This window comes from Colius striatus, chromosome 1 (assembly GCF_028858725.1).
Source record: "Colius striatus isolate bColStr4 chromosome 1, bColStr4.1.hap1, whole genome shotgun sequence".
NCBI lineage: Eukaryota > Metazoa > Chordata > Aves > Coliiformes > Coliidae > Colius > Colius striatus.
In genome coordinates this window covers 26,318,631-26,333,341 of record NC_084759.1, presented here as the reverse complement: position 1 = coordinate 26,333,341, position 14,711 = coordinate 26,318,631, and the positions used below count along the sequence as shown (strand labels likewise).

The 14,711-nt window shown below is 41.4% G+C and overlaps 1 protein-coding gene across 1 annotated transcript in view; it reads left to right on the top strand.

Annotated features, from left to right (window-relative positions):
- The window catches only part of LHFPL6 (LHFPL tetraspan subfamily member 6), a 143,534-nt gene extending 129,063 nt beyond the window's left edge, over positions 1–14,471 (top strand). Inside the window, exons 3-4 of the mRNA XM_062020454.1 lie at positions 454–552; positions 13,391–14,471. Of these exons, the coding sequence (XP_061876438.1) occupies positions 454–552; positions 13,391–13,509 (218 nt within the window). The 3' untranslated portion in view covers positions 13,510–14,471. The remainder of the gene's footprint in view (positions 1–453; positions 553–13,390) is intronic.
- The last annotated feature ends 240 nt before the right edge of the window (positions 14,472–14,711 follow it).

The window sequence follows — 14,711 nt, the reverse complement described above, 5'->3', positions numbered from 1 at the left end:
TATTTTCCCTGATAGAACCTTGATAGACCCTGGTTGATTGTTTTTTTAATTAATCAGAAGCAATCAACTTGTAAGTGCTGTGATTAACACAGCTTCTATTTAACCCCGCGTTGAGTTTTCGAAATACTAAATGTAGCAGTTGTACAAAATAGATGAGGAGCCTAAAAGCTCTCAGATAGAAGCTCCAGAAACTGAGGATGGATTCTGGTGCAGAACCGTGAAGGCTGCCTCCAACCCACAGACCAGCTGTAAAACAGTGTGCAGAATGCAGCAGTGGAAGTCCAAATAATTTGCTTCTGTTTTTGGAAGAAGAAGAGCTGTTGGTTGATTTTGGTTTTTTTTCCTCTGAGATTCCCAGATGGGAGTTTGACACTTTTGATTCCCAAGTGGCATCCTACATTTTAGCTAAAGAGAATTGCTTGTATGAGCTTCTGTTTTCTTTTCTCTCCATAGGTTTGTTGATTGGCTCTGGTTGTGCCCTCTATCCTCTCGGCTGGGACAGTGAAGAAGTCAGACAAACTTGTGGTAACCTTTCCAACCAGTTTGAATTGGGTGAGTTATCATCAGAGTATCTTGGCTACATTAGACTCTTCTATGTGTTGTCCAGAAAAGCAAAGAAGGACATGAGTGCAGATTTGGAGGAGCAACTCAGTTGTTTGTGCTAGGGTACTCATATTTCATCATTCTGGTGAGGTGCAAAGGCAGGGAATTTCAGGTAGATATGCTGGAAATATTTTCCAGAAGAAAATGAAGGACTGTATGTGTGTTTATCTATTTAAGACATCAGATTTGGTAGTCTTGCAATATGGGGGCAGACACTGCTGGAGCTGTTGACTGGATAGGCAGAGGCATCACATCACAATGCAGGTCAGGGTAACTCGCAGTGAGTGCAATTATGTCAGCCTTCTCCCAAACAAACTACTGGTCTTATTGTGGGTGACTGCACTGAGCACTGGACGAGAGCCGGGGATGTGGCCAAGCAGGGCTCACACCCACATGACATGGGGTGAGCTGCCTCCAGAGGAGGCTCTAGAAAACAAGGGCCACCAATAGCCTTAGGATTTAAGCAGTGTGTGGATGGCCAGGATGTGATAACTGAATACATCTCCAGGTCCTTAGCCAGAAGGATCAATGCAGCTGCTGTTGATTAAGTGCTCTCTGATCCTGTGTTACTTGAGGAAGAGGGAGATCTTCAATCTTCCTGAAGAAGCAGGAGAGACTGAGCACCTCAAGTCTCAGAGGCAGGCTTCAGAGCTCCCACTCCCAAGCATAAATACAAACACAGAGCTCACATTTCCAGCGTCTGCAAGCTAAACCTTGTGTTACTGTTAGAAACCAATTCCATAGCTGCGTGTGCAGAGCTTGTGGTAACCTGGCAGTAATCCCAGTGCAAAGAACAGTAGATGAGAATGAAACATAAACCTGCTGCATTATCTTTTAATTTTACACTGATATTTCTGTCAGACTTCAGGAGTAAGGAATTTTGTTTTTAATCTCTGAGATGTTTCTTGTGAAGATATGCAAATGAATTGAGGTTGAAAGGTAAAACCAATATTGCTCTGGGAGAGATGCTCCAGGTCACCCTCCCTTACATTACTGTGGTGTTTGGGGGTGCATTTGATCTGGCATACGACTGGAAATTCTGATTACCAATACCAGCACCCATCTCTGTTACTGCCACTGATGTTATCAGCAGCCACTAATAGTGCCGCCCAAGGGATATGTCATGTGTTCTAGAAGCTTTACCTTGTTATTCTGAATTCTAATAGCCTTCTGTGCTATTGATACTAAATTTTCTTTCTCATTGAAGTATAAAAAGTTCCTACAACTTTTTTATTCGTATAATAATCGGAAGATATGAACATGAAGGAAGAGACAGCAATGAGAAATGTATATCCCAGGATTAAGATTCCCAGCTCCATAGAATGATATCTTCAAGTATGTAGCAGACAAACTAGGCAAAGCACAGCAGTAACTATTGCAGGAGCAGTGGAGTTCATTGCTGCCTGTGGTCAGTCCTATGCAGAAGCCTGAAACAGTTCCTAGCCAGCCCATTTACCAGCACCCCATCTGAAAGACTGGCTGACCCCTCGCTGGTGCACATTGGTGCCTGCTCTTCCATGCCAAGCATGTGATCAGCTCAGCTTTTGTGATTCCTGCTTGTGTCCTCCTGACAGCCTGCTTGTTCCCAGGCTTCAGTTGCTACTCTCCCCACAGTGCAGAGAAGTGTTGCCTTTCCAGATTCTCTGCAAACTCAGAGGAAGGTGGGTGTCCTGCCAGCCTGGGCAACTTGAGGACAACACTTAGTTGCAAAGTGTGAACTCCTTGAAGACCAAAGTGTGACAGTCATGCACACAATCAGAGCAGTCTCTGAGACCACTTTCACCATCTCAGTCTCAACTCATGAGTCAGATACTTGCGCAAATTGAGTCACTCTGCTGTGAAAGTCAGTGAAGAAAGCCATGTGAAAAATTTCATCTGACAGCTTTCCTTCCAGGTACACATAAGGACCATGAGATATGTTGCATTACCCGTGAAGTCACATGCTCTGACGGTATTTTCTGGACCCGGAGCACACAGGGCATGTGTTACACATGCCTAGACTTGATGGGAGTGCTGGTCTCACCAATCTGCTGCAATCATATGTTAACACATTAATTAACACATTATAATGAGAGCTGAAATTTGCTGTAGTGATTTCCACCAGGCAACTATGTCACTAAATACCTCTTTTCCACATACATTGGCAGTGAATTTAAATACTTGGCCAAGTTTTTTTTTTACTTAACTTCAATGCCTGGTTGATGCCGTGTTAGCAAAATCATCTGTAGGAAGAGGTACTGTCCAAGGCCAGTGTAATGACCACACTGCTTTTCATCTTTCATAAATGCCTCTTGGTTGGTAATAACCCAAACCCTCTGGTCTTTTCCAAATCATTAGAGACTGATTTACTTATTATAGCCTACAGGCCAAAAATGATATTTCAAAGACTTAATCTACAAAGTCTCAAGACAAATTTAAGTAATTATTACTTTCATTTGAATATTTAATTTGATTAAGCCACAATGATATGCTTTTTGTTCCTGAGTCTGTGAAATGAGTTGTCTCGACCCACATGTATACACACTGCATTCAAAATCTGCCCCCATAAAGCTGAGCTGCTGAGAGTCCTGCAGTGTTTTGCTGTTGAGGGAGATGGTGGTGGTGGGAGTGCTGCTCCTGCACCTCCTCCTGCTGTGGGTGCTAGAGAGGATGACACTGAGAGCATGTGGTTACTCTCAGAGGAGAGGGTGTTCAAAGGGATGCTGATCATCAGCCAACTTTGAGCCTCGACAATGGCAGAGCAACCATTGCAGTTTGGGCCACAGAGAACATGTGTTAGGAAAGGAAGGTCAAAACACACCAGATTTGACCACAGAGCCAACAAAGTGGAGGTTCACAAGTGAGATTCATTCACGACTGACAAAATGTGAGGGGAAAGAATAGTTGAGGTTGAAGGTAGATAAGATAAGCCAGGAGCTGCAATCTAAGTGGCAGGTGCAGAGAAGGGACTCCAAGAACTCGTTTGAGAAGCAGCCAAATAGTGCATCGTGAAATCTAAACCAGAAGTATTCTTGAATTAGCAATTAAAAGAAAATTTTTCCTTTACCAAAAAGAGGCAAATCCACTTTCCCTGTTGTACACCTTCCCTGGCTGTAGAACACGTAGGAAAGCCTAATCCTTAGTGGGGGTGTTAGATAAGAAGTGCTTCTCCATGCCTTCAGGCACTCTGAAAAGGCATTAGACTAATAAGCATTCCAAATAGTGCTGAGATAGGCCATATTGTGAAGAGTGGACCCCCTTCCTCCGCCTCTGCCAAACACACACATTTCTGTGTACATTCCAAAGCAATATTTTCAAAGGCTGCAGGACAAATAACCATGGCTTTAATTTGCGTACAAATGGATTTGAGTACTCTTTTTCTGGAAAACCTGAGCTGACAATGTGAAATGCCCAGCAGTTTGCTGCTCTCTTTAAAACTGGATATTTATTTGGTTTTTATTAAGTGAACTATGTCCAAGGGGTATACTATAGCATTTATGTATTTAATTGGGGTAACATTTTTCAATTGAATTATGCAATTTTATTTTCTTTCAATCAAATTATATGTGGTTATACAACTTCATGTCTAGAAAGAGGAGTCATTCTTCAACTGAAGATGCCCTGTCAAGGACAACTGCATTTGTTGATTAAATTTCATTCAATAGATGAGCTGTTCGGCTAATGAGGATGGGGAGTAACCAGAAAGGCTGGTGCACCTGTAGAGGGGCCTACTCTCTGCTCTTTTCTCACAGTCTGGTTTTGCCATCATGAAAAAACAGCACAGTGATAAATTAAGGCTTTGACAAATGACCTTTGGCAAGACTTGTTGGGGGCAGGGTGGGAGGGGGGCGGGGTCGTTAGGCTGTGATAGGTTCCTCTGCTTCTGGTTTCCAGCTCCCTAGCAGTCAGCTGGACCTCTACAGAGGTCTTGGGGCTTTGGTCCATATTGTAGCATAACCTCTCAGATCACAAAGGGAACAGAGTTCCTACTGAAACACCAGACTATGAACTGGGACAGTCTTCTGATGCTGTTTTTAGGATGGCAACTCCCAGAAGAAGGATGATATAAATAAATGAGGACAAGAGAGAAGAGATGTTTATACTTTAAACCAGTTCAGTTATTTGCTTATTAACCAAGTTGAAGTCCTTACTCTAATTTGCCCACAGGCTAATGCCTGAGATGGAATCTGGGGTTATAAACTATCTGTGCTCGAAGGGACCACCTTTCACCTTTACGAGATGTCTGAGGATGGATCAAAATAGTTTTAATCTCTTGTTACTGTACCAGCTGTTATTGTTATACTGCATTATTTACACCCTGGAGTTGCCTGTGAGCCCGTTCAGGACAACACTGATGTGTCACAGCAGTTCAGAGCTGCTGACTGAAGGGTGTGAAAGTGAGTTGGATCTACACAATGCTGTGGTCTGCAAAAGAAATTAGCAGGCAATTTCCCAAAAGCAAGCATCTTTATAGCATATCATACGTTCAGTTTTGCTGAGCTAGAGGTAATAATAACACTTTAGTTTAATTTCTAAATGTACTAAATAAGAGTAAGAGCTAAAAAATGAGGGCTTTAGCAGGAGATTCATTAAAGTAAGGCATCCTGCATTAAGGTGAGAGTTTGTATTAAAGTGAAGACTGCACTAGACATTTACAAAAGTTTTCACATTTTGCAAAACTTAAACTGAAATCTTCTGAGTTTGCATGCCTTTTTTAAAGGGAAATGTGAGTGTATATGTGTGAATACATTAGTATTTGTTTTAAATGTCTAAAATCAGTATGAGACCTCACTTTAGGCCAGTGATTTCCCTAGACATCTATGAGGCATATGGAGACTGCCCAGTTGCTGCATGCTCATTTCTGTTGTGATGGGTGCAAAGGCAGCTACATCCTAAAGAAAGTCCCAGAGAGGACAAGGGCATGCTCAGTTTAACTCACAAAATCAGGCTTCAGATGGCATACAAGAGCAGTACCAAAGAGCCTAAACATATGATAGATTCATTTATCTAAACATAGATTTCTCATGCCATTGTAGGTGCCCGTGGTCTGGCCTCTCTCTACCTGCCATTTCCCTACTAACAGATGTATGAAATGATATTATGTACTTAGTTTATTTACCCGAAAGAATGAAGAACAGGATTTAAGACAAACTCCAATTTTTAAGTTGAAATACTTGGGGAAAAAAGTCTTATCTTCCTTTGAGGAAATAGGGAGTGTTTGAGTAGTCAGGGCTCAGCCCAGATATTCAGTGCTCCAGAATTGTTTATGTCCTACCCCTTGTTGTGAGATATTACTTTTTATGTTGTATTTTTCCTACCTAAGAACTACTTTTTTATTCTGCTGGACGATCATTTGTGTGAAGAAGCATCCTACAAACATGGCTTGATATAATGTTTCATAATGCTTTTGTTTGCTATTAAAGGCAGTAAAAATCACAGGGCTAGCAGAAATAGCCTGTGGCTCAGGTCTGGCCATCAACGTGCCCACCTGGCAGCTGCTGCCAGAGCCTGCCCACAATGCATTCAATGCTTGTTGGAGTTCATGACATCCTTACGACACTGGGAACAGTCTCCTGCCCTATTTCTTCTGCAAGTTCTACTAGATCCCCTCCAGTTGTGTCATGTTCTCTGGCTGTCATGCTCTGTTGTTACCTGTCAAGCACAGAAGCAGCCTAGGTCTGAGGGCCCAGCTGCAGCAGCAACCAAAGCAGATGGCTCCAAAGACACACCTTTGCTTGCCCTCTGTGGCTGTCCATCCACCTGTGAAGTGCTGTGAAAAGGCTCTCCTGGCCAAAATAGCTATCTGGAGAGCAACTTGTAAGGCTGTCTCCCATCATGAACTAAACAGGCATTGGAATTGCTCTTAAAAGCTCTCATAAAATTCTCTGTTGAGGGATATCTGTTTCCAAAGATCATTATTATTAAGGTTCCCCTTTGCTGCTTTTAGAAGGCTTGAAATATCTTTAAAAGAGCTGTTGAGTTGATCATTACTTTTGCTGTAGAAATAGTAAACGATCTTTAAAGCACTTTAAAAGCAAACTACAGTTACTAAAACAACAACATAAAGACTCCACGGAAAGCAAGGAATATTTAAAAAAAGCTTTGTCAACTAGTTAATTTGCCTTGGGTGGCATCATTTCAGCATCTGGCTGAGTGCTGACATACAGTGCCAAAACGATCAAGAAAAGGATTTAGTGGGTGGGACAATTTATTAGAATCCTATTAAAGGCAAAGGCTTCAGAGCTGTATTTTGATGAGCAATCTATGTGACAAAGTCAGTTTACTTGTTTGCAGATCCTCTGCAGATAGCTCAGAGATTTTACCAGTTCATTTTTTTTTTGACTGGGACTGAGCACAATCTTTACGAGTGTACCTTACCCATAGCTGCTGAGTTCTTAGATAAATGAATGAATCAGCCTACACACTAGTAAAAGAAAGTATTTCATCAAGAAACACTTCCTCTTTAGTTCTACCTGGATAACTTTCACTCTTGAAGCTTTATAAGCCTTTGGTGACTGTATCAAGCTCTGTATACATTCTATCTAACACAAGGCACTTACCTTTGTTGCCAGTTAGAACAGAGTTATACAAGGACGCTCTGCAGAGGGTAAGGTAAGATAAGCAGGAGCATCTAGAAAGGGACTCAGACCACATGGGAGCAAGTACCCAGTATTCTTTGTTATTTGAAAAGGACAGCTAAACTGCTTGGCTGTAATCTCTTCACAGCTAAAGAAAGAAAAATAGGTGCTACTAGAGCAGGGTTCACCTGCTGTATTTTAGATGTCTGCTTTAGGATGAAATGAAACACATTTTTGTATGTGTGTTACTTTGTTTCCTCATGATGTACAGAGGGAGCCTGGGGGACTATCCAGTGTGAACCTCTGCACTGTGGATGTTCAAAGAGAGGTGAAATTAATGTCATGTCTTTCACTAGGTGAGCTTCCTGTTGCCTTCTTCCAGGAGGCTGGGAGAGCTCATTAGCAGGATGTAAGCTGTTTACTCTTGACAATTTGATCATTGTAATGGACACAAGGTATTGGTTTCTATGTTCCTGTTCCATGGTAAATGCACACCCACAGCAAATTTTACGTTTGGTTAAAGAAAGGTGTGTGAAAGAGAGGAGGATTTGTTCATCTAAGTGAGTATCTGCATACAGCAGAAATGAAAAGTTTCAAGTTGGCACCACTTCTTCCACCTTTTTACACTTCTGAACTTGATGACATTTATGTGTTTAATTACAGACCAAAATAACTATATATTTTATTTTACCAATTATAGATGACTAAATAGATTGATCTATATATGCATAAGAAATCATACATTTTTTAAAAAGAGAAATCCATTGAGAAAGTTGTGTATGTGCAACAGACAAAGAAACCAGCCTCACTAAATTAATGGTTTGGTATCAAGCTATTTGTTTGGCTGCAGTTTTACCTTATATAGTGTTCTTTCTTTGTGTCACGTAACTACTTTAATCCTTTCTGGATGCATTCCAAGTTTTAACTTATTTTTTTGCTTTTGTAGCTGATTTCACTGACAGTTTTTCATTGTAACTGTGCCAAGAAAAAAAAAAATCTGCAGCTATTTAATTTTTCTTGGCTTTGTTTCAAAATAATTGTGCCTTCTTATTAATTAGCTGATTATCTTTTACATTCATTCGTGGCTTTCATATCCCCAAATCCTTGTATATCCCTTAACATCACACTCCTTCCTTTTTTTCTCTGATTACTTTTCCAACACCCTGATTGATTACATGAATTCACATTCCCTGTAGTAGTAGACTTTGATGAGAAACTGTTAATTAGAGTTCCTGCACAACTTCTTGCAAGTACGAATTGTAGTTTTTATTTTTGGAGATATATCATTTGTATTCTTCAGCCCATCTAATTCTAAAAGCTTTTTTCTCCTTCATTGTGGAAAATAGACTGTGTTTAAGGTTTAATGATTACAGTTTGCCAAATACTCCAGGCTGCAAGCCCAGAGTAGTCTTAACATTAATAGCGAGGAAGGTGCAAATATTTAAGATACTAAGTCTTGTGATTAACAGGTTTGCATCCAAGACACTTTCATGTTCTGGATATTTTTTCATAACTGTCAATTATTAGTTATTTTAGATGAAAATCATATGTTATTACTGAGACCTTGATAACTATATGTGATAATTATTTATGAGACATTATTTATGAGTAGAAATCCTGGTAAAATTCTTGTTCAGCAACTGGATCCTGGCACAGCTCCACGGTAGATCAAAACTATCCGCAGAATTTTTGTTGCCGTATTTCACTTGCTCACAGATTTGTCTTAATCTTTATTTGCCTTATGTGCTGAAGAGGAACAGGGGAGCCAGGGGACACACATCATGGCCTTGAGGATCATGTTGGAAAACAGGAAAAGGCATGGTAGTGTTTTTTAATAAGCCCATCCATCAGTGGAAAACTACCCTTCCACATTTGTTGATTTCTTTCAAATATTGTGTTATGTTCTGTGGAACTCTCTTCTGATGAATCTTCTTTTGATGGTGTCCTCATTCACCTTGCTTTTGTCCTTTATCCTCGGGGACTGCAATTTCTTTCAATCCTTTTACAAAAGAGAGGACTGTAATGTTCCCACTCTTTCCTTCTTTTATTTGCTTGGAAAATGGCCATCCATCCCTATAGCTGCAAGGTCTGTTATTCTATGATTGCAGTGTTCATACTGACATTCTCTTGCTGTCAATCCCAGTAAAACAAATGTGAAAAGAAAGTTCTTAATGGCTGGCTACAAATTTACCTGAGCTGACTTGGACAGTCCTGCTTCACTGAGCAATCAAGAGCTCCAATTATTTATGCTCTCCTTTACCTTCTGCCAAAAAAAAAACCCAAAACCAAACCCAATTATCCAGAACTAACAAAACAACAAAGGCCCAGCTTCTTCAGCTGTACTGACCTGTCAGGTAAAGACTGATTTGTTAAAAGCTACACCAGTTCAGTGCAGAGAAGGAAGCTGCTGTGATACATGTCATGTGTCAGCTAGAAGACTACTTTGGCTGCTGAGGCATTTACTTTGGCAAACCAGATCCAGCCCATCTTGTGTGCAAGAACATGTGCACATTCTTGCACGTGTCCCCATGCCCTCAAAAGACTGGCACGCTTCTACCTGTATCTACGGATTCCTATGCATCCTTAAAGAAAACAATGGCTTTTGTGTCTCTGTGTGTGTGTGTGTGTGTGAAGACTGACAGGATTTGAATAACTGTGTTAATTCTGTCAAGTAATTAGGCAGTCTTGCTCTTCATTTTAGAGTTTTGACATCAAAAAAGTGTGAAACTGCAATGCAGCATTTCTAATCTGATGGGCTCCATGAATGCAAACTGCTTTACTTGATGGTTGAATTTAAGCCCCAGCTCTGCAAAGAACTCTTAACTATTTCCTTGCCTCGGAATACATGACTAGTCCCAGTGATGTCAATGCAATAAAATTTGAACATGACAAAGGGTCCTTCTATGGTACCTGTTATTATAATATAAAACTACAAAGCTAGAGGGCAAAGTCTGTTTTCTCAAACACATAACATTTCTATAGGTGTATTCCTTTCCATTTGATGTTACATTTAATTATTCATCAACCCATCTTTTTATAAAGCTTCCTGTTCCTTTTAAAATGAGTGTTTAATATCAAAGTGAAGCAGAAATCATTTTACAATTTAAACTGCAACTAAATTACCCAATTATTGACAACCAATGATCTTTCTTTAGGGTGCAGTGGATTAAAATAGGTCATGCATGTAGTAAAATGAGAACACCAGAGCAGAAACATTAACTCCAAAAGAAAAAAAGAGAAAAACTCCTTGTGCAATACAGGATTATAGAAGGGGTAGCACTGTTTCATTTTAACACGTGGCTATGTAGTCTATGGAATCATACATTGCAACTTGTACTTCTCAGATGGATTATCTCTGGCCTTATAGCTATACTTAGCTTATGGACCTAGGCCTTACCTGTACTTACAATGACAAGTATAGCCATGGCGTGTACCTCAGACACCTTCTGCGCTGCAAGCTCTTCTTAAGCACAATAGCTTGGAATGCTGTTCTGCTCAGCATCATCCAAGTACAGATCAAGCTATTTTATCTGAGGCCTCCCATTGCTCCTGACACAGCCGGGAAATAACGGCCAGGTTTATTGCTGTGTTATTATTGCTCTAAGGTCAGGCTTCCGTCTCTTTCATCCATTCCCCTGTGCACTCCTATTCTTTCATTTGTTCATCTTGACCCAACTCACACTTGTGAACTACATTGCATTTGTTAGATCAAGAGGCTGCCTGCCATGCCTCAGAACATTAAGTAGGGCAGCGGTCCTTAGGGTACATGGAGCATGATATGGAGAAATGAACCTTATTTTCCTCAGCCAAGACTGAACGTGTGTGTTTCTGAGCACATCTCTGACACTGATTTAACCATTCTTTTTAATATGTATCATGTGCACTCTCCCCCCTCTCCTGTTGCCAAGGCACAAAAGCTGAAATCACACCATGCAAAAGTTCAAATTTACTTCATTCTATCCCCCTTGGGTCACAGTTTTGGGTGGTGCTACCAGGTGAATCTTTAAACTCTTTTTGAAGTAGCATTTTGCCATTTCTTTTCTCTACCTGGAAGGATTGCAATGAAAAAGATTTACTTATTTCAAGCTGCAACTACAATTCTCTATGGATTTTAGGAATGCTTATCAATTTTAAAAGACCTATGAGATGGAATCCATCGTATCACAAGAAATGCTCTAGCACACCCCACCTGAGTATAAACAAGATCATTTTCAAAGCAATCCAGTGGGTTTAGTCATCTGGTAGATATTTATGTCTAGTTTTGAAATTCTCATCAGAAGCTATAGACAATGTGCATACAAAGGCAAAGCATTAGATGGTCCAGAGACAGGTCTCTCCAGGGACTGCTAGGTGACTGGGCAAGGATCAACATCAGTGACATCGACAGGTGCTTGGCAGCTTTCCATGCTTTATGATTGTCTTCTCTTTAGGAAGTCAGACTCTCTGTGTGGTCATCTGTAAAGAAGCCAAGAATAGTGTTGATCTACAGAGCATAACCAGATTACAAAACCAAATAGATCTCTGTGTCTGCTCCAACACATTAAGGAGAGAAGATAATGAGCTCAAGCCAAGGTCACAGCTCCTCTAGTCTTCTGGTCACAGTAGGATCTTTGTTTCACTGGATACATTTTTGAATAAAAAATGTTGAGGGTTATGAAGAAAAAATGAAACAAGTCCAGTGTATCCTGCTGTGGTGTCAAGTTGAGATCTCCAGAGTGGGTAGAAGTATGAGTGTTGCCTCTCACTCACATCTCCTTACAAAGCTGGCCTGACAACATCCTGCAAGAGAGTCAAGGGACATGCTGCCGACATGTTGAGATGTATAGATGTATCTTGTGACTGAGACAGAATTAGCCAAGCTGATAACTACCCAAACCCAAAGTCTGGCCCACAGAGGTGGGACAGAGTATGGACATGCCACCTGTTTCAGCTCTGTCTTTCTAAATGGAAACTCAGATGTTACCTTCTGTCTTCTGCAGGGAAGAATGGTTTCTGCTGCTTTTTCCAGAGGGTAGGGAGAAAGTCTTATGTTGCTGCTTTTGCCCTGCTGAGACCACTCACTGCTCAAAACAGAGCAATATCACCCAAGATGGTGACACAGGGAGAACCTCAGTTGCAATGAGTTCCAGGTACTCAAAATCAAAATGACCAAGGTGATACAGCCCAAGTGAAAATTACTTTCGAGATGGGCTAAAATCCTGGGGAGTAACAGTAGCCATCTCCTTGCTTTCGGAGATCTCTGTGAGGAGGTTTACTCTCTGCTCAGCTGCTGCTTTCCTGGCCTCCTCTATTGCAGACACAGTGGTGCCTGAAAGGGGAGCAATCACTTTGTGGTCCACCATGGGATTCCTCAGCACCACTCCCTGGTAACAAGTTTGGGTGTGTAAAGATACTGAGACCATTCAATGTATTCAAGGCCAAACTGTGCCACTGTTAACAACATTAAACAAAAAACAATGACTTTTTGAGCAATGAATTATGACCTTGGATGAGGACAGGGAAATTTCTGTGGTGTTGTATGTCTGCACTTCATTCCCACAGGAGGCTCCATGCAGATGATCCCCTGACATCATGCTTCTTTGTGGTTGGCCAAGACTGATGCCTGTGCAAAGGGGATGTGCGAATGGGTTCCCCACAGCCATGTCCTGGATACTTGTCACTGGTTTGCATTCAGGTCCAGTTTCAAGCACTGGCACTGTGATAGTGGAGCTGGACCAACTCAACTACTTCTGAAGAGCAGACCCTGGCCCAAGTTACCTGAAAATGCTCAAAAATCTCAGTCAAAAATAATCAAAATAATCTCAAATGATGCTCAGAGGAGGAGGATAAAGAGTGGGAAAATCCTCTTCAAACTGCAGCTACTGAGGAGAGCAGTGCTGTATGTGCTCCCTGAGTCAGGTGGGCAGAGGGACACCCATCCCATGGCTGGCATGCTCATGGTCCCAGTAGCCACAGCTTGGACTGTCATGTGGCTTTTCCCCGTGTGGAAAACAGCAGCTGGCCAAGCAAGTGAGCTCAGAGGTTTGTTTGCTGAACTACTATAGAAAATTAAGAGGAACCTTTTAAAGTTTGGCTTCTCTGGTTGCTTGAATTACGTCCCACGTTCCCTACCTGAGGTAGACATCTAGAAACCAAGAAAAGTGCTTTTTTTCTGGATGGGCAGTGATGAGGGTGGCGGCGGCATCTCCTCCTCCAGCTAACATCGTGCTGTGTCTGTGTTTCCCTTGCAGGCACCTGCCACATCGGCTGGGCCTACTACTGCACAGGCGGAGGCGCGGCGGCAGCCATGCTGGTGTGCACCTGGCTGGCCTGTTTCTCAGGCAAGAAGCAGAAGCAGTATCCCTACTGACCTGGCCCAGGGCGCCGGTGCTGCCAGGCGCCCCAGGGGCTATCTTCTGGATAACGACAATGAGCGAGAATTTTTTAAGTGCATTCTCTCTGGAGCGGGCATGGGGCGGGATGGCTGGCAGCCCAAGGGAGGGCAAGGGAGGGGAATGGCAGCAGAAAGCTACCTGGCTGGGCTGTATGAGGACAAGCCCACTCGTGGTCTGCTCCACAAAAATATAAGTAAGGAAAACTCTACTTTGGCAGATGGTGAAATGGTGCATGCACCGATGAATCAAAAGGTTGACGAGAGGACGGCAGTGCCAGGGAGGCAGCTCCTCGGTGCACCACTCCTGAAAGCACACATGCACACACAGATGTTGAACGTGGCACAAAATAAGTAGAGAGGAAACTTCTTTTTGGTGACATTCTTCTTTCTTTTCTTTTTATTTTCCTTTTCTTTTTTTTTTTTTAACTTCCTTCTGATGGTTTAAAATTCAGTGTTGCAACACTTTTAATCTATACATTAAACTTAATAAAAGGACCAATAAGCCACTTGATCAGTATTTTGTATATTCTCTACACGTTTTTCTTCCCCAAACATTTAGCCACTGCTTATTCAGCCCTATATAACTTTTATTAAGCCTCTGTGTTTTCAGCCTTATTACAAAAATGCAACACAATTACTTGGCATATGTAGCCTTTCCCTATAGTACTTTTATGAAGTGCGGTAAATGGACATTTTTCTGTCCATTGGAAATTCCACTCACAGTACTGTAGAGCTCTTGTTGGTTACATTCAACTAACAGGAAATTTCTTCCAGACATAGATTTCTGTTGCTGTTATGTTTAGCTCATTGATGTTGTATTGTGCTGTACCATGTTTATTATTTCAATATTCATTTTTGTAAAAAAAATATATATAATATGTGCTATTTTATGTTTGTATTTGAAAAATCTCTGTAAATAAATTTTTCCTTGGTCAATATTTGCAATGCATGGTCGTGTCAATAAATGAAAAAGTTCTTTCCCGGATCCCCATTGGAAAAATCCTCGGAACTAATCATGACTTTTATGACCGTCCTTTTTCCTTGCAAAACACATACATTTAGAGTTCAGTTACATTGTCTGAGGAGAGAGATCTATCGCCACTGGAGGCATTCAGGCATATCCCATGGTTTCGCTATCTGGTGTCCTGCAGGACTTATTGAGACTCTCCCCGTTTCAT